General features: G+C 28.9%; 2 protein-coding genes and 1 long non-coding RNA gene across 3 annotated transcripts in view; 2 read left to right on the top strand and 1 right to left on the bottom strand.

The window, feature by feature from the left end:
• Golgin97 (Golgin 97) overlaps positions 1-14534 on the top strand; it is an 18488-nt gene extending 3954 nt beyond the window's left edge. The window contains exons 4-9 of the mRNA XM_067049140.1: positions 666-754; positions 855-983; positions 8420-8585; positions 11085-11194; positions 11321-11512; positions 14277-14534. Coding sequence (XP_066905241.1) covers positions 666-754; positions 855-983; positions 8420-8585; positions 11085-11194; positions 11321-11512; positions 14277-14333 — 743 coding nt within the window. The 3' untranslated portion in view covers positions 14334-14534. The remainder of the gene's footprint in view (positions 1-665; positions 755-854; positions 984-8419; positions 8586-11084; positions 11195-11320; positions 11513-14276) is intronic.
• Positions 14535-16075: 1541 nt separating this feature from the next.
• LOC136796185 (tropomyosin Tod p 1.0102-like) lies at positions 16076-19275 on the top strand. The gene is made up of 4 exons (XM_067049143.1): positions 16076-16144; positions 16794-16925; positions 18582-18753; positions 18989-19275. The coding sequence occupies exons 1-4, from the start codon at positions 16076-16078 to the stop codon at positions 19273-19275; spliced, it is 660 nt and encodes a 219-aa protein (XP_066905244.1).
• LOC136796184 (uncharacterized) lies at positions 19273-20255 on the bottom strand. Its single transcript, XR_010843885.1, has 2 exons — positions 19781-20255; positions 19273-19641 (listed from the first exon to the last, which is right to left on the bottom strand). It is a non-coding gene; the product is annotated as an uncharacterized lncRNA (long non-coding RNA).
• Between the last annotated feature and the right edge of the window lie 431 nt (positions 20256-20686).

Raw genomic sequence — 20686 nt, 5'->3', positions numbered from 1 at the left:
TCCGATGGTCCAGGTGTGGTCAAATAAAAACTCGAATAGTTATGATTAAATAATTTAATAATATAATAATTAAATAATACAAAATTAGATAGTCTTATTTAGTTTTTATGTTTCATTGTACACCTTTTTAATTTGTCAATTACTTTGATTATTCATGTTTACATCATTTAAGTGTTTTTATCTTTTTTAGCCCTGATGAAGCTCTGCAACTTGTGGCGAAAGATTGGCTCAATATAAATTGTTTAATCACTATTTGATTTTTATTTGACCGCACCTGGACCATATTCCTTTTATTACTTACTCACTGTCAATTAGCGATCTTAAAAAGAAATTGTTATTCTTTTGTAAGGTACGAGAAGGAGGAAAAATCAGTGGAATGAAAATAGATTAAATTTAATTTTGTGGAACTTGGTCGCACATTAATGCATTTGGCAAAGAAATTAGCTGAAACTTGGAAATTTTCTATCCTTGGTGTCTCTATAAAAGTACCAATAGAGATTAAGGACAGCCAACCCTATATCTTTAAATGATAGCCATGGCCACACATCCTTGAACCAGTTTTAACAATCTCATTATTTTATAAAACATGAATGATAATATTAATATTGTTATTGATATTTTGGAGAAAATAAAACACTTTTATTCGTTTATGTTTGTTTATTCAGATTACAAGAAAAAAATTTGTCAGTATCAAGAGGATAAGGACCAGTTAGAAGGATTTCAAACCCAGGAGATGGCTAAAATAAAACATTTGGTAAGTAATACTTTCCATTTAATGAATTTTTAAATTTTTATTTGATATAAAATAAATAAATGATTTTTTTAAAATCATATGTACATGTTTATTGGAATAGCTGCTTGCCAAAGAAAAAGAAAGTGCAGAGACTGCCACAGCTTTAAAAGAAAATCTTACTTTAGTTGAAAGTTTGAAAGCAGAAGTTAGTAGGTTGCGACCGCTTGAAGAAAAAATAAGTAATTATGAGGTAAGTAATTAATATAAAGCAATTTAATAATGGGTTTTTAATTCTTTCAAATTCATAATTTATACTAATATTAATTGTTTAGACATTAATCAAAAGGTACAACTTATATTTTTAGATTTAATTCTTCTTAAATAATAGCTATGATAGTTTCTTTTTTTAATTTGAATATTTTTCCTTTAACCGTCATACTAATTTTCCTTGTGAATGCATCTTACATCAAGTTTTAGTTTTAATTATGCTGCATGCAATATATGCTTAGCTTTATGCTAACTGCTGCTTGAGCGCATGGACTAATTACATATATTTTTCTAATTCACTTGTTTTGTTTTTGTTTTGTTTTTATTGTTTAATTGTTTAAATTATATTATTTTAAATATAACATATCTTCCATTGTTGCTAGCAATTGAAAAACAATTACCCCTTTCCATTTATTTATTTATTATTTGTTTGTTTATATTTTTTAAAATCACATAGTGAGTTTTAATTTATGTTATTATGCTTTTTCACTTTTTTATATTATGATTTTGTAGAAAACAGGTTAATATAAGCGTCAAGTTATAGTTTGCACAATTTGAAGTTTTTGTGTTTTGGCACCGAGAATTATTTCATGACTTCCGTTCCTGTGGCACTTTATTAGGTATGTATGTTTTTAGTTTTTTTTTTTTTTTTTCTTTTTTCCACTTTGAGTAACTTTGTTAAAGATAGTTATTTGGCTTTCTTGCACAAGAGCTGACATGCTTCTTTTTTTTGTTCCCCTCAAATATATTATAACATTTGTTTGTTTAAAAAGTTTGTTTTCATTGCTTGTGAATTATTTATTTGTCTTTATTAAAAAATGATATAATAATAATTTTAAATTATATAAATGGTTCTAGCTCTTTAATGAAACATTTTGATTGATGATTGAGTTTTTTTTATAAGTTTAATGGTTTTTGAGTGTGTGAAACATGCTAATAAAAAATATTTAAAAAATATATATATATTTTTTTAAAAAGCATGTTTGGATTATTTTAAATATTATTGAAACTTATATTATGGATAAAGTAAAAAATTGGTATGTGTATGTCTCACAAATTTCACTTTCTTCCCAACTTAGAGATAAAAATTAATTCTTGAACATTTCAAAACAGCTATTTCTTAATTAGTTACGATGAAAATACTTTATTATTTCCATGGCTATTGTCATAACAACCATGGAAACAAAAGTATTTATTTCTTCCATCAATTGATTATCAAATTCTTTCATATTTTATATTTATCCATTTTTGATTATGTCTATTAAAGAGAGATAGTAAATTATTTCAAATAAACAAAATTAAAGTTACTTCAAAGGAAGCTTTCAAGGAAATTCAATATTTCAACCCTTTCGAACTATTTAAGTGAGGATAAGACCTGATATTAATCACCACTTTATTGCACATTGATATGATGGCTTTAAATCAAAAATGCTGAAAATTTGTAAAATCGGTAATATAAAGAGGCACTTCCTGTAAGTCAATTTCAGTAAAAAAGTTTTACATCCCAGGTTTTAAATATGTGATTTGAATTTTGTACATCTTTTCGTTTTTGAGCTAGGCTGTTCACATACATACACACTTAGGCGCAAACAGACCATATAATGAGCTTTGGTTATTTTAAGACTTTGAGAACCTTAAAATGTGAATTTCTGTTAAAACTCAAATTTGAAATTGTTCACAATTGCAATACTTCAGCTATCAAAGAAACCTTGCCCACATTGAAAAACCTTACATTAGATGTAAATTATTTATTTTTAATTAAAAGAAAAAAATCTGTAACAATACATATCATGAAGAGTCAGGGGTGCAGTACTTTGTAAGGAAGTACTGTTACTAGACCAACGGTTGTGCGAGAAAATGATTTGGTCAGAATAACGCTTTACCACCAAATTTTTACCCAATTAAGGGTTCCCACTTTATGAGGCTGTGTGGTCCCGGGAGGACTCCAGAACCCACTGGGCTGACTCACGGCTAAAGTGAAACAGAACATTATATGCCACTGCTGGATTCGAACCTGGGTTTTGTAGCAATGTGCCTTACCACTGAGCTACCCATCCCATTAATTTTTAATGTTACTCTAAAATTTAAAATCAAAACTGACTTCAATGTACTTAGCACATTATATTGTTGATCTTGTATGCTATTAAAAATTAATAAAAATATCAGTTTGCTTAAGTATGTAGAAATTCATCTCTGAAATAATTTATGTTGCTCTTGTGATTAGTATGCTTTGTTAAATTTTTGAGGTTAGAATTATGGTGATTGGAATTATTTAGAAAAAAAAACTAATGTGTTGTGTGATTGTATTTTGTTATCAATTATCTATATGATTATATAGAAAACAGAATCTTGATAGATAAATCTACTCATTTAGTTTGATGTAATAAACTATAAACCTAACATATATTCAGAATGTTAGTGTTAGTTTTATTGTTTTGCATATTTTCCTTCTAGTATCTACTCAAAAAGTTGATGTATGGTATTAGCACTATGCCCAAATTATAAGAAAAAATTAATACTCTACTTTCTCTTCAACTGCTGTAACATTTCAGTTTAGTTATTTATGTTATTTTAAGCGATTTAAAAAAATGTTTAGATCTTCTGTGCCTGTTTTGTATATGTTTTAATATTTTTCATTACAGAAGAATTCATCTTCGGTAAGTCCACATTCTCGCTTAAGATTGCATATTGGTGACGGCTAATCTGTGTCGGTTAGAGCTATCAAGCTATGCACTTGCTAAATTGTATTATTGTGTTGGAAGGAAGAAAAAAAAAGTTTCTGCTATTCTCTCAAAATTAATTTATGGTGAAGAGATTGAAGATTTAATTATCAATTAGCTTAGTTTGAACTTTTTCAGTAGACACCAATTCTGTGTTTTTTTTTAACCACACTAACAAATTTCTTCCTAAAATAAATTATTTTTTTGAGTGTATTTCAATTGATTATGTTTAAAATTGTTATCTGTAGCATAGGTGTATGGTTTATATCATTAAGTTTATTTGATCAATTTAAATTAGGGGTTCAGAACAACTATAATTATTTGTATTTTATAGTATAAGTATGCACTAAGTTTCAATGAATATTATAATTATAAGTATAATAAGAATAGAAGATAATCAGCGGTGCAGTCAGTGAAGAAGTAAAACTTACATACTTTATTAGTGCCAGAATTTGAGGCCTTCAATATAATCATAATGAGTTAAAGTAACAATAAATAAGAAATAACAGAATAACAAGAAAATAAAAATATAATAAATAATTCAGTGCATAAATAGTACGGGAAGAAAATGTATAGTGTAAGTATAATAAGAAGTAAAATATAAGAAGGTGAAAGCAGTTTGAAAATGTAGTAATATGGAAATTATGAAAGGGGGAGAGAGAGATAATAATATATGTTAAAAATGGAAATTATGAAACAGGCAAGAAAAAAAATTTTATATAATAATCTATAATATGGCTTAAATAAACCAAAAGGAGTAAATGATACCACTGACAATACTTAGATGCAGTTAACATAATATAATAACATGGGTAAAGAAGAAAGATTGAGGAAAAGAGTGGTAAAGAAGTATGAAGGAGAAAAAATATTTTTTTACGAAGGCCTGAAATTCTGGCTGAATGAAATGTGTGTAAGACAAGGTCACTTGCCGAATTTGAATCCCAAATGGTCACTTCATCATAGACAAAGTTTTTTGAACTCATTCAATATGTTGACTTACTCAGTGATGGAATCTGCTTCTTCCAATCACATTGATTATACGAGTAGTAGGCTCGATGAATTGGCATTTTTTTGAGGGGATTTACAATTGGGTTTCCCTTCGTATGCTCTATATTTTTATTAGTGTTATTTTTATTCATAATTTTTTTCATGTACTCATTTATTTATTTACAACAAAAGACGGGTGTAAATTAATTTTGTGACGAGAGATGAAACCGAAGTAGAAGGGCAATGCTGGTCAATTCTAGCAGAAATTTTTTTTTTGTAATAGGTGAGTACGAGCTTATAGGAGATTAACAAATTGGCCTTGCAATTCTGATTAAGTGAACACCTGTAATCTCATAATTTTCTATTACAATATAAACATTTTCCCCCTAGAATTTACTAAGGTAATGACTGTTCTTTTCTTATTATTCTGGAATTAATATTTTATACTTTAAGCTATAAGAGGGAACACATGGTCATTATTAATACAATTTTAACATATTTCATTTCTAGAAGTTTCACTTCTGTCGGCCCTCTCAAGATTCCCACAAGTTTTTTTTCCATCTTTGGTACCATTAAATTGAGCAGGTACTAGGAGGTACTTACGCATGTAGTTGCAACTATATACATATATTATAGTTCAGAAAATGTTATTAATTAGTCTCTTTTGGTGGGTAACCATAAAATTAATTACGGGTTGGTAAACTTTTTCCTACATATTATGGTTCAGAAAAAGAATTTGAAATAATTATTCAAGGAGAAATTAATTTCGTTTTTCAGTCTTCGTGCAATTGAGAGAAAATTGCTAATTGGCAAAAGCAAACGCTGCTGACAAGATGAGTTGATGACTATTTTGGGAGGTGCAGGACAATGGGGAGGGGTAGAAGGGATTTAACCTCTGTGCAGACAGACTCAATGACTGTGTACATTTTGATGGCATGCTCAGTTCGGACAAGTTCTTTCCATAGAAAAAAGTCTTTTTAATATGTTCACTGCTGACCGACTCACCTCTATTTGCTACCGTCACTAATAAAATAAGTTATTCATGTTATCATATAATATCCAAGGTCAGCAATTAATGCATCATTATAATTATAATAATTACATTTATTTAATTACCCGTTTTAGATAAATAAATATTTTCTCTACCATAGACCAAACTTCAAAGTCTGCAATAGATTATAACATTTTTTTCTTTATAAAAAATCTTATTAAAATATTAACTAATAGTGGTTAATTTAAATTATCATCTTTGTCAGGGAACAATTACTTCTTGAATCTCTGAATTGGTTTCTGCACTGGATATGTTGATCCTATTCAAACAAGAGTCTAAGAAGAGAAAAAAGGCAGTTATTTCACCCCAGTTTTTTATTACTTTAATGAAAACTATGTATAATTACCAGTCGAAATTGATGAGTCTAGTATAGGTAGAGGAAATGAAAAGTGGTGGCTGATTAAAAATGTTTAAAAAAAATAATTTGTTTTTCGAAGCTTCAATCTTTAAAATTATTAACAACACTAATAAACCTAATAAAACGTCATTTAAAGAAGAGTAAATTTTCTAAAATTTGAGCTCTAATATAACTCTTTATGTTCAATAGTTCTCAAGATTTGGCTTTTTAAAAAGCAACATTTCATGTAAAGAAGCACTGAAAAATTAGTAGTTAGTGAATTTATTTTGAGAAATCTACATTTCAAGAACCAATCAACGTACAAATGTCTATTAGCACTCAAATTAAATCTAATTCAATGTACTATAAAGTAGTTTATGATGTTTATCTAGGCATAGTAGTTTTTATGGTATTTTACAAAATGAATTCACAAAATATTGATTTCTAGATATTAGGACTGACTTTTTGGATTTATGAAAAACAGTATCTCAGGAAGTATTATACATCTGTCTGCTAGCACTCAAATCAAAGCTAGTTTAATGTGCTATAAAGTGGTTTATAACACATGTTTTCATAGCGGTTTATAACACATGTTTTCATAGCGGTTTATAACACATGTCTTCATAGTGGTTTATAACACATGCCTTCATAGTGGTTGTAGTTTTCATGATTTTTGAATATGAATATGGCACATAAAATTTTGTCCAAATCAATTTATTTGAGCAAATCATTTATTACATAAACTGTTACCTGCAGATAGTCATTACAAAGTAGGCAGTTCTTATCAATTTTTTGTGTTGAATAGATTTTCTTGATATTATATTGTTTATGCAAATGAGCATGATATTGCTTATATTTTAAATGAATTAAAGAGGAGAAGGTAAAATACTTAATGAGAGAGTTCTCGTGGGGGTAAACTCTTATAGTTTACATTATCATTTGTATTATTAGTAAATGTTGATATGATAGCTAAAAAAAAGAAATTTAAATATTTATATAATAGTTATAACATAAAGTTAATAAATAACATTAAATAGTTAAAAAATATTTGTTCTTTTTTGACCGCAACCCTCACCATCTTCTTCATATTTTAAGAAATATAAACATTTTCTTGAATGTTTTTAATATGTCTTATAAATTCTGTGTCCATTATTGTACCCCCTCTAATCCAATCTATTAATGGTTTATATATATGTATATATAGTTGACTGTAAAAATTTAAATATAAGATGGTCAGGGTTTCTGTTAAACCTTTCGCTTTGAACAGCCCTGATGAAGCCCTGCAAAGTGGGGCGAAACGTCGGACATTAAAATAGTTATAAACTATGTGTTCTTTTTTTGACCGCAACCCTGACCATCTTCTTATATTTATATTAATGAGTTAAATTAAGTTTACCTTAAAAATAAAAATTCTTTCAAATAAATTTACCATAACAATATAAAAGTGTTTTAGACGGAAACATTACATGGCTAGGCAAACAATAAAGTGTACTTCTTACTTGTTTACCTTTATAACAATAAAAGTTCCAATGTGTTACGATTTATTTAATTATCCTAAGAATGTGGTTATTGGCACTATCTTTTGCACTAATTACCTCTCAAACTCGGTATAGCATCAAGATAAAATTTTGAATTATAGTTCATTACAAAGATGATGAAATACTGAACATCTCCCTCACTGTATGTGATTCCGATTTTTAGTTTTGAAGGCATTTTAATTCAAATCTTTAAAAACTTGTTTTAATTCCATTTTTGGTGTTATATTTTCCTCTTTTTAGCATCAAGATAAAATTTTAAATTATAGCTCATGACAAAGAGCAGCTATAAGCATTTCATCTTATAGTTTTGGTTAGAAAATATTAGTTCTATAATAATAAGAATATAATTCAGCAAAAAATGATTTATGTTGTAATTGGAAAGTCGAAGCTTTAAAGAGCTCACTCAATCGAACTAAAACTGCCAGGGATTCTTAAGCTACTGTGATCTCCTCCTCTGCTATTACAATATAAAAATTTTACTGCTAGAATTGACCAGTGTTGCCTCTCCCAACCACTTCCGTTTCATCTCATGTCACAAAATCAATTTACTCCTGTATAATTTTTTTCAGCTTTGAGTTCTGGAACGTTGAAAAAGAAGTATCTCTTCAAAAATCAAAAACCTTTTCAATAGTTACATTTTATAAGATAAGAGTTTTAGTAAAGCAGTTCTTTAGTTATATAATATTTTATCCAAGTGGTATTTTGCTACTAATGTTATTTAGTAATATTTTATCTCTTTTTCTAATGTTACAACATTTTAAAAAAATTAATTTTTTTTTTATATAGGATGATATTGAAATGTTGAGGCATACCAGTGAAAAGGAACGGTGGAATCTTAGTAGTAAACTAGCTCAGAGCGAAGAGCAGGTAAGGCATCTGACCGATCGAGTTGCTGTACTGACGAGACGCAGTGAGTCTGGTGCCGGTACTCAAGTTGATGATAGGGTTCAAGGTCAGTTACAATCTTGTATGAAAAGTTTTATTGTTATTAAGTTTTCAAAATATTGTTTAATGTTGTCAAAATAATAATAATAGTTGCATACAATTCAATATTAAATTGTCTATATATCAAATTCAGCATTATTAAGATAAACTGTTTTCAGGAACAACATGTTTTACAATGAATTATTGTGTTGATTTGTATAAGTTACAAGGGAAGGCTACAGACATGGGATCATTGATTTTCATGAAATTGAAGATACCAGGTCAAATAATGTTAGACATGTGCCTGAGGGTTCTAGCCAAGCATCCTAGGAACCAAAAAAAAATTATTTTACATCCATTTAGAAATTGTTTGTATTATTTTTTGCCGCCTTTGCTCTGCATTTATTTAATTGTTATTATATCTACTAATCAATTTATTTATTTTTTTTGTTTATAATAAGAGCAAAAGATGGTTGATTGCATTAAATGAGTTTAAATGTCTAAATTATTACAAAAACCAAAAGTTGCTTCTAGTAATGTAGACCAAACAAAATTTCTTTTTAGAAAATCAAGTCAAATTTGTTTTTACCGTTTTTTTGAAACTCCTAAGTAGAAATTTTCATATAAATCAAAAATTAGGTATTTTATTACCCCACTATGACATAATAACAGCAGACTATTAAAATAATTTAGGTTGACTGACCTAGTAAAGTGGGATAAAATATTTTTTAATGGAAAAGTTGATATTCGTGTTTAACATCTCAAAAATCCTGAAATACTATTCTTCATAGTAATTAAAAAACATTTTGTTCACAATATTTATCTTTTAGAGGTCTTTAATTATTTTTTTAAAAATTGCAGAAATCTCTAAACAGACTTAACTAGAATTTTTTTCTCGACTCCTGGGGCTCATTAGGGAGAACTTTGTATCACCAAAAAAGTTTCATCAAATTCTGTGACCCCACGTTTGTAGGCTCCCCTTGTTAATATTAACATCTGAGTTCTACTTATTTTTTATGGAATTTACTTTATATGTTAATAGTGGATATCATTTTCTCTTTGGCTTTTGGTCTCTTTTCTTTTTTTGTTAGAGTCCTCTTCAATGTTAGGTATATTCCTTGTAGTTCATCATTTGTTTACTTCTTCCTTTTTCCCATCCATCATTCTTTACACTTACTTCGGGACAGTAAAAATCTTCATGGTTTTTTCAATTAGTATAAAAAAGATGATTGTTAAAACTAAATATATGTTTTTTTACTGTCTATGAGATGTAAAATTTATGTACAGAATTATTTATCCAAATCTAACTGTTCAGAAATATTTATTCTAATTTATTTAATATTTCTAAAAATCAGATATGTATTTTTTATGCCATATATATGAAAGAATTAAGTGCTTTGAAAATACATTTTTGCCAACGATATGTATTAATTACGTGCAATTTTTTGGGAAAGGTGATGTTTATTTTTGGATATCATATGATGATCATCCATTGGATGTCAGTAGCACAGTTAGGAGGATGAAAAAATAAAAAATAGGCCACGAGACCTACTTAATTTCTTAAAGTAAATGTAAAGTTTACGTACATTGGCTTACGGGTTTAAGGACGAAAGAAGTACCCAAGACTTTATATCCACTATGAGGCATATTACTGATAAAGTGTTGGAGAAGGGCAAGGAGCTGTCACCATGTTTCATAGATCTGGAATAGGCATTTGACAGGATTTGAAAGCATGACATCATCTGAGCCTTGGAAGAATGTAATACTGATCGGGACCTAATACTGGCAGTTAATAGTTTTATAACTGTCATAAATCTGTTTTATAAATGCAGAAGGCAGACGGGACAGGATAAGGAACACTAAAATAAGGGCCAGTATTGGGGTGAAAACAATGTACATCATCATAGAAGAGTCCCAACTAAGTTGGTTTGACCATCTTTGAATGCCAGACCACTGTCTTGCCAGAAAGTCCTATGAGACAGGGATAGAAGGGATGCGGCCTAGTATCACCTTGAAGCAGAATCTCCATGAAGCCTCATTTGAAGGCTCTCTGTTAACACTCCCACCTAACAGCCTTGATGAAAATCTACAATACAGCTTGAAACTTGGGCAGAAAATAAATTAATAATTATTGTTACCTATCTTTTCTTAATTGATTAGACCCAGCCCTAATCATCTTAAAAAAAAAAATTATTTTTATTTAGAATTTCTTGGTTATAGAGCCTTTAAAACTTCTTATTGAAAAAAAAAAAAAAGGTATGTCTTGTAACGATACATTATTCAAGTAAACATTTTATTTTGTCTTAATCAAACTGTAACAAAATTACCAATAATAATTAAGAATTCTAATAACATGGTGTTGCTGATAAACTTAGCATTATATTTGTTGTAGTGGTTTATTTTTCAATAAATAATTAATGCCTTACGATTTTTAATAGACTCATTAAATTTGCAATATTTAATAGTTATATGATATTCTAGTGCTTATATGTGGATTTATTCTATATTTTTTTGTTTTGCTGTTTAGCTTTGTTAGGAGAAAGAGCGCTTCTAGAACGGAGGTTGGAAGAAGCTCACGTTCACCTGACTGATATCAAAGCCTCATGGAGTGCACAGATATCTTCTCTTGAAACACAGGTAGCAAAGGGGACTAGCAACAATGGCAATATTTCAATTTAATTTAGAATACAAATTTGTATTAGTATTTATTAGCTGTAGGTTTAAGTTAAAAATCTTGAGAGAATAGAATTGTGTTCTGGTTAGGTTGGTAGATTGAGCAGGCAGGCTGGTGAAGAAGGAGCTGAAAGGAGGAGAGCTGAAAACAGAGTCGCAGAACTTGAGGCAAAGCTTGACGAGGAGGCTAAATTAAGGGATAAGATTTCTGCAAAAGCTGCCAAACTCTCGGAAGAAGTTGATTCGCTCGCTTCTGAACTTAAAGGAGCCAATGCACTTATTGTAAGTTAACCTTTAACTCAAAAATTTTATTTAAGTAGTTTTTATTAGTAACATTTGATTATTTCTCCCACTTTTAATTATTATTTGTAGAAGACTTTATGTTGGATTGAATTTATTTGCATCTATCTTAACTATTAATGCTTCTCTTACTAAAACTATGTACAGCTTTAGTATGAAATAGTAAACACAACTAACATTCTTTGTAATATGCCTTTATTACCAAATCGTAAGCCAATCGATGTGTCCAAAAACAGTCTAGGTTGTGAGCAATATACATAATATTCAAAATTTGAGAACACAAAACAAGCCAAAAAAAAACCACACAATCAATTGGCTAGAAAGAGGAGACCAGTTAAAAGCCTATTTTTTTAAAAATTTAAAAAATAGGCTTTTAACTAATAATAAATGAAATGACCTGGGCAGAATAGCCTGCAAAAGTAACTCTACATTAATGTGAGGAAGAAATTATAATTGAAGATGTCCTTGAGGATGGCTAGAATGGCCGAAACGTTGGACTGGTGAAAAATAAAAAGTGTTGAGACAGAAAAGGATACAAATTTTTTATTTATTTAATAAATAATTACCTTGTCTCAAGAAATTGAAATAATATAATTAAAATAAAAAAAAATAATAAGGAAACTTCGAAATATGCATAAAATAAATTAAGTAGATAGTAGTTGATTGATAATAATAGAAAATAAACTATGATATTATCGAGATAACAATTACACAAAATAAATAATAAAAAGATTAAAAAAACAGACAGTGTTCAATTAAATAAAGAAGTAAACATAATGAAAGGCGAGGAAGAAAATGTACATTACTACTTAATGTTAAAAATTCTGTCAGTGGCGAATCGATTTTACAGAACTTGATTGTATACAAAAAATATCTATATACTAATGAAGCCATGTTTCGCTGTTTATATTTTATCTATAAAGTATTTTTTATAATTTGCTCTTAATTTTCCGAATTATATTTCTATTTTAATTATTTTTTTTGATGCCTTCGCTCAAAAAAAATTTCAATTTGTTTTCTAATGACAACTCTGAATTCGCTTGATGTAAAAAATAGTTCCTGGTATAAGTTGCTTAGCAATGTAAATCAGATGATGTACAACAGTAACTGCTTGTATTGTTGATTCCCATTTAAGCCTTAAATTAAAATAGTTCTGGATTAATTTTACTTAACAGCTAACCTTATTTTGTAACTAATAAAGTCTAAAACTGACTGGAATGTAGAGTATGTTTAGTCTAGAACCAAGTATGAGTTCTGTCCCAACATCTTTGGATTTAATATAATCAAATTAAAATCATTCGATCGTATTTTTTGTGATTATTTAATGCGTTGAGAACCAGAGTGAGCTGTTCTAAATTGTGAAAATTGAGTTTAAAGTGTCAAAGCATTGTTTGAAACATAAAGAACTTATTAATTTTAAAACCAGTTTAACATGTAGTCCAATATATCAATGATATCAAGTTGGCAGAGCAGGAGTGGATCAAGTGCCATGATTACTCTGTCTCTACTGACTGTTATGCAATGCTGTGTAACTGCTAACTAAAAGGTTAGGGTTCACTTTCAAAATAGGTCTAGAGCAGTTTATCTCAAAATCATGGCTGGAAAGGTTGGTTCACTCTGATTCTTGATGCCTCATTTCATAATCAAAGGTTTTAAAATATTGAAATTTTTGGTAAAGTGATTTCACTCTCAAGAATGCTGCTTGTAGTATCGTAATTATTTCTCTACTTGTTTACGAAATTAGTACTAGCTGTAACTGACTGTGTTAACTTTGGGTGTATTATTTGGCCATGTTGAACACTTATAAATTGATTTCTTGACTCTAACACATGCCGGTTGCACCAATCTCTGGTAAAAATAAGATTTGTATAACTTAGATTTGTCCTAGAGTTTAGTAAAACTCCGGTAACTTAGCAATATGTTTCTGGTCTACAATTTTGTTAACAAGGTTACCTGAATCTGAGAAAACTAACAACCTCTGTTATTCCTATCGCTAATGTTACAAATTGTGGGTCCAATTAAATTTAAAATTGATTGAACAGCTACTTTTGACAGTCAAAATCACTGAAAAAATTCTTCATTCGACTACTGTAAAAAATGATTTGGTTGGAGTTGGATTATTTTTTTTTTCTTTATTGCCTGAGCAACTAGTTCTTTGAAGTCTTCGCCCTCTGTCAAATTGTCTATCTCAATTAAATTAATTTTATTGAATTTGGAAAGAAAATTAATAATACAATACACCTTTGGTAGATAAAAATTCCAACTGGAACTATGGAAGGTTCCTTGTATGGTTACCTACTTAAACATAGATTTAGCTCTAAATCTCAGTTTAACCGGCTATCGTTGGCTGGTAAAGTTTACCTGCAGATTTGAAGGTTAGCGTTTCTATAGCAATGGGTAATTATTGATTTTACCTGAAATTTAAAAAAATTGTAGTTTAAACTGCGATGGTACAACCGGCCCTTAATGCATTTAACATACTTAGCAGAAGGTGTGTTAGTACCCATAAAAATTGTAATAACTATTGAGACGAGTAGTTGTGAGTAGTTGAGTTAGTAACTGAATTTTCGGTTAAAAATGAAAATGTATTATTTTTTTTTTGTCATAAAATATCACATGCAAGTCCAAACATCTCAAGGATGTTGTTATCTTTTTTGCAGTAAATGCTTCAATTTTAGTTTTTATAACTTTATTTTTAACTTGTCAATATTTTTTTCTTATCTACATTATCTATGCATGTCTTCAGAACCAGTACAAGGCACGTCTGCATGAGATGCATGGGAATGAAATGAAGAAACATTAATTTTTAATTTAAGGGCTTTTAAAATTTTAATTTCCTCTAATTCTTGGTATCATGTAAAGCTTTTTGAAAGAGTTAACATTATTAATATTGTATTGTTTTATTTTCAATTATATTTGTTGTTTGTATCATTTAATGAAGTAGTTGCACTTTTGAAATTCAAAATATTTAGTATTGATTAATACTCTGTTTGTAAATATCACAGAAATAAAATCTTTCGAAGTAAATTTATTGAAATTGAGTATTTCCTATGATTTTCAGTACTTTTTAATGTTTTAGTGGTGTGTGTTCTGTTTTTCATGCTTTTGCATATTATGCCTGCTTTGATATTTATTTAATAATATTTGGGAATATCTCTAATAATAGAATATCTATAATAATAGAATATATATATATATATATAGTGTGTGTCTATGTAGATGGTTGACCGTATATGAATTTGAAGGAGATGGTCTACAATCAAAAAGAAATAAAAAATAGTTCTCAACTATTTATTCATTGCATTTTGACCAACACTGTAGGTCTTCATAAAGGCTGCAAAAAAAGATACAAAGAAAGTAGAGTCAATTTAAAGATAAGATGCCTTTATATGTTTGCCAAACAGTGGCAAATTTGCATATGCACAAGCGAGTGAATGGGTTATTTGGATTGGCTGGTACAAGTTTGCCCGACCTTGTGGCTGACCCATCGGATACCTTTTTTTTGGGCATCCACACATTTGTTTTCAGTTTGCATTTTTTTAGAACTGCCAAGATATGAATGTTTGTGCTCCCTGTGTTTTAATCAATTAAAGAATTTCCCCAACCTTTGGAATCCATAATTAATTTCAGTTTAAGATTGTATATTTTTAAATTCTATCGATATGGTGTAAATCCATTGATTCAAATATTGTTAATTAACTTCAGCAGTTTACTTTTTTATTTAACATAGCACAAATATATATTTATAGAATATTTTGATAAAAATTCTAGAACAAGGGTTGAATTTAGGTTAGTTAGTACTATTTATATGAATTTTTATGTCTATGTTATTAAATTAACAAGTTTCTGTTAAAAATTCTGGAACAAGGGTTGAATTTAGGTTAATTAGTACTATTTTTATCATCTACAACCAACTTTGCTGATATTTACGTTTCCTTTCATGTAGCCTATCTTTATTTTCTTCCTTTTTATGATGAAAATTGAATGTAATAGCCGACAAAAGTTAAATGAACATGCAAGTGTGTGGCTTTGTTTGTTGCTTCCTTTTTTACCAAGCATCGGTACAAGTTTTGGATTTGTGGCTAGTGGCAAATGTGTAGATCCAGCATTAGGGTGAAAGAGTGATATATAGAATATGTAAAGGGGGAGTATCATACAAACTATTACAAACTTAAATAAAATAATAATGAGGATAAAGATAAATATAAAAATTATTAATTAACTTTATGAAGAGTAATGATCTGACAGGTCAGTGTATTTATTATTTAAAATAATATTAATTTAATTAACTAAGGAGGTATTATAATACAAATTAATTAATAATGAGTTGGTAAATTCATAATATTAAGACAGTAGTGAATGTTATCATGGTATTTAGTTTTAAAAGCCAAATTTTAATGGCTTATAATAAAAGACAGCTACACTTGTAAGTTGTTTCTGGATGAACCCTTCAGGGGCCGAAGTGATATATTGCTTCAGCTGGTCAGGAGTTCTCTAAGGAAAATCACAGATGTCTACACAGGTCACTGTAGACTTTATAAATATATGTTTTACCTCAAGCTTACAGGATCACCTTTGTGCAGATTCTGTAATGCTGAGGATGAAATTCCTACAGTATTTGTTGGTGTGACTGATTTGCATGGTTGAGGTTCGCACTGTTGTTTGGTGTGGATCGCATCATGGTGTGTGAATTGATCAATCCCTCATAATCATCCTTATATTTATAGAATCTACTCATCTTAAGCTTTAATAAGCTCGTTATAATGTGGTGTTTCTGACGCTACAATATTGTAATGCCGCAATACTCTGCCAATGGAAAAAAAATGTTAACATAAAGAATTATAGTTACTGAATGTGGTAGCAATTTGGTTGAAGAATCAACTAATAGAATATATAATGTTGCAGAAATTTGAAAAAAAAATAAGTCATAAAAAGTAAGCGTGACAAGTTATTATTGTATTTAAGTTTTTGATGGTTTGTATACGTCCACCTTTATTTCTTTTTTCATATCACTCTTAAATCGACTCTACTTATTTTGTAACTCTGCTGAAGACCTACATTGTGTGTCAAATTTTAGTAATAAATAAATAGTTGAGAACTATTTGTTATTTCTGTCTGACAGCACCCCTGACCACATCCTTCAAATTTCTCTTGATTTTATGTTCAAAAAGATTATGGTCTGTGTGATGGTCGGTAATTTTGACTGCCATGCATATCATAAACCACCAATTATAATATTGCTTATTTTTCATATTTTATTTAGGATAAAGACAAAACTACTATATCAGATCTTACCAGGAAACTTAGAGATGCGGAAGAAAGTCTCTTGAGTTCAACCAGTACTAATACAAGACTTGAAGAAGAATTAGAAACTGAGAAAGCTCAGCATTCTCAGGTACTTTTTAAGCCTGTGGTAAATTGAAAGTTTTCTTTTATTGGATGATATTACAAGTTAATTAGTTAACAATGTAGATAATAAAAGATAAGGGAATCAAGCCACTCAGACCATCTCTTTCTTTGTTTTTTTTTTTTTTTTTGTTGGTTTAAATATTATAACAATAATTCTAAACAAAAAAATTAGTAGTTATTAATGGTCTGGGTTTTATTAATATTTTCTAATCTTGGGAGTAAATAAGTAATAAGATTTTGCCGCTCTAATGTTTTACAAATTTTAAGCAATTATCATTGATCATTACAATAATAGCAAAATAGTGGTGAACAGTTATTGGGATCAAAGGATCGAGGAGAAGTGAGTAATCTCCAAGCTTGCCCATGCATGATATCACAATATGGTTTTATTCAATCCAGCAATCTTGACCTGGCAACCAGAGTTATATATGGTTGAAAAACAGTTGAGAAAAAATTAAAAAAAGTGTCAGGAATTGATCTAGGATTTTCCAGAGGAGATAAGAGTAATTTTGTTGCATCTTCTTTCAGTCCCCCCTAAATAAAAGTCAACACCTTAGAAATAAATATCACCATCTCATAAAATTAACTTATTTTATTTGCTGAATTAAAATCAATAGAATAAAAAAAAAGAAACAAATATTTTTTACCTACTACTTTGCTCAAAAATTGCTAGTCTCTAAATTTTGCTAATCTTGGTAAGTGCACCTGTTAGGTGGTATTAGGAACAAATATATGGTAAAATTTGATGGGTAATGTTCACATGAACATTAACCTCTTTTTTAACTCTCTTACCCCTCAATAGAAGATAAAAAAAATGTACATAATGTATTCCAAATTATGTCAATTAAATTTTATATATTATTACCACAGTGTTTAGAGAGCCCTCATCATGTGGGTCGAAGAGAAAATGCCCGATTATTCAGTCTCCGGGTAATACTGGAGAAATCCCAAGAGTACCCCATCACCTGTTATTGACTTTTTGAATACTTCCGACAGCAGTAAAAGGCCTAAATTATATGCTGCTCTATGTCATCTAGTTATTTTTCAAAACCTAGTGTGCTTGAGTAAGATAACAAATGCTGATGCTAAGTAGATTGTTCGAGGACAGTTAAACTTGTCCCATAATAGGAGTTAGGAAGGGTGATGGGCTTGCCTGCCGACTGTTTAATTTGACACTAGAAAAGGTAATTCGTGATTCAGAAATTCAGACTGATGACACCATTTTAGCAGCCTAATGCAAATAACTGGTTTTGTGAATGACATATACCTAGTAGAACAATCCTTTGAGTCCTTTTTAAAGCTTAGCACTGGATGCTAAGGGAATAATCATCAATCAGAAAAAGTACAAGTAAATGAGTATAGAACATTAGATGTTTTTGTTTTAGATTCTAGGAATATTAAATTCATTGTAATGTTTACACATTAACATGTATGTTTAAACACACAAATAGATCTATAAATTTAACTGTTTAGGCTTAAAACTGAAATGATATTGGTTTTTTTTTTTCATTATAATTCAATGCCACATTAACTATCTAAAATGTAGTGATATGATATACTATCTTTATAGAATATAGTAATATTTTATTTAGTTTTTAGTCATACTTGATTTAAAGGTAAAACAAATAATTTTTTTTTATAGATACAAAATGAGTTAGTGGTGACAAAACAGAAATATGAGCATGATCTTCAGGAAAATATGCGATTATTAGAAACAACCAGAGAGGAATTAATGAGTCACAAAACCAAATGTGAAAAATTATCAAAAGAAATTGCAGAATTACAACAAAATGAAAAAAAATCTGCTGAAGAAGGTATTTATGTGTTTTATTTATATTCCATTTAAATATTTAATAAAGCCTTAATTAAAATTAAAATAAAGATTATTATTTAATATATTAATGATCTTTCCTGGGTTCAGAAAAAAATATATTCAGTATTTATTTATTTATTTTATTGATCTTTTATACTCTAAAGCTATTGTTTATTAATCGATTAATTTATATTATATATTTATATCTATTTTCTTCATTAAATTTTCTTTTCCAGTCAGAAGTTTGCAGTCGAAGTTGGAAGTTCTTTCACAGGAATCAACTGAAATCCATAAAAGGCTTGACGATATGAAAAGGGAAACTGAAAAAGAAAAGGCCTTAAAAGAAGATGCCCTCTTGAGGAACGCTCAAGTTTCTCAAGAGATGGATATAGCTAAGGCGGAACTGAGGCACCAGGCTTCGGAACATGAGGAATTGTTCAAGAAAGTTGCCACTCTTGAAATAACTGTCTTGGAAAAAGAACAAGTAATTTATTTTCTTTTAAATATTATTATATGCATCTAAATATTAGTATTTAATAAAACTTCTTTACTTAATTATGGGTAGACTGTTTCAATTTTAACTTATAATTTAGGTTAGTTACCTCAGACAGATAATTTCTTGGTTAACATGTATTAGAAGAGTAGCAATACCGATTGCTAGCATCTTATTCACCTCTATTAAAAAAATTTTAAATAAATTATATGTGTATACTACAATATATAAGTAAAATTTATATATTTATCATGCAAAATATTAATACGAAATCATTTTCTTTTTCAATCGGCATGACAACCTAATACTGGGTCCTGGCCTCCTCAAGCAGCTTCCACCAGTTTATTCGGTTAAGTGCAGCTGCTCTATCCTATACCTTTAGTTATTTTCTCCACTCTATAGGACATAATTTATTTGAATATTAATTCATTGTCTGTTTTAGGTAATTTTAATCGTCTGAAATTAAAATTATATAATCTGGTTCATCATAGCTTTTTAAAATTTATATTATGATTTACTACATGAGTTAACTTACTTGTCTCTCCCTCCATAAGTGTCTTTCCACTTCACTGATTTGATTTCTCAATTAAAAAATGTACTTACTGCTGTTATCTTTTTATCTTGCAATTCAGATAGTTGCCGTTGGTAATTCCATTAATACAGTAGAAACACTTATACATTATTTGTTATTATTATTTATTTGTTTGTTATTGTAATTAAGTCTGTATTAAAAGATAATATTAGAATATTATTAGATAATATTAGTGGGGCATATATAATTAACTGTAAAAAGATGATCCAATTGGCTGGTGTTTATAAAAGTTACACAGAACATCAGAAAAAAACTATTTATTTGTACCGAGATCAATAAATAATTTTTTCTGTTAATTTGTGCACCTTTCATGACCGCCACCCAGACCATCTTCCTACGATTTAAAGATCATTTGTTTATGTTTATAATGTTAACAGATTTTTATTTTGTATTAGTAACTTTTTTTACAATTTGTTTTATTTTTTTACTTCTTAATTTTGACACAAAAAATAAGAACTTTTTACCTGTGGAACCTTGTTTAGTTTTCGATTTGTGTTCTTGAATAAAAATAGCAAAATTAATAGACCAGTTTTAAATTCAACTTGCTGATAAATTAGCCTCATACACTCCATTAAACAAACAACATTTAAAATTAAATATTTAGTACTTACTTATAAATAATTTTTTTTTTAGGAATTAAAGAAGGCCAAAGAAGACTATGCCCAACTGTTAAGTGACATGTCAGCTTTGCAAACTGAAGCTGAAACTAAGCAGGCTGCCGTGGAGGTAGAGGAAAGTTTAAGAGAAAAAATAGCTAATCTTGAACAGCAAGTTGCGGAAAGGAACAAGGTATTATTACTAAAATCAAGTTCATATTTACTAGATTTAATTTTTTGTTATTATATACCA

Source organism: Halyomorpha halys, unplaced genomic scaffold (assembly GCF_000696795.3).
Source record: "Halyomorpha halys isolate HHAL.00 unplaced genomic scaffold, Hhal_1.1 Scaffold417.1, whole genome shotgun sequence".
NCBI classification, from domain to species: domain Eukaryota; kingdom Metazoa; phylum Arthropoda; class Insecta; order Hemiptera; family Pentatomidae; genus Halyomorpha; species Halyomorpha halys.
This window is presented reverse-complemented; position numbering and strand designations above follow the sequence as displayed.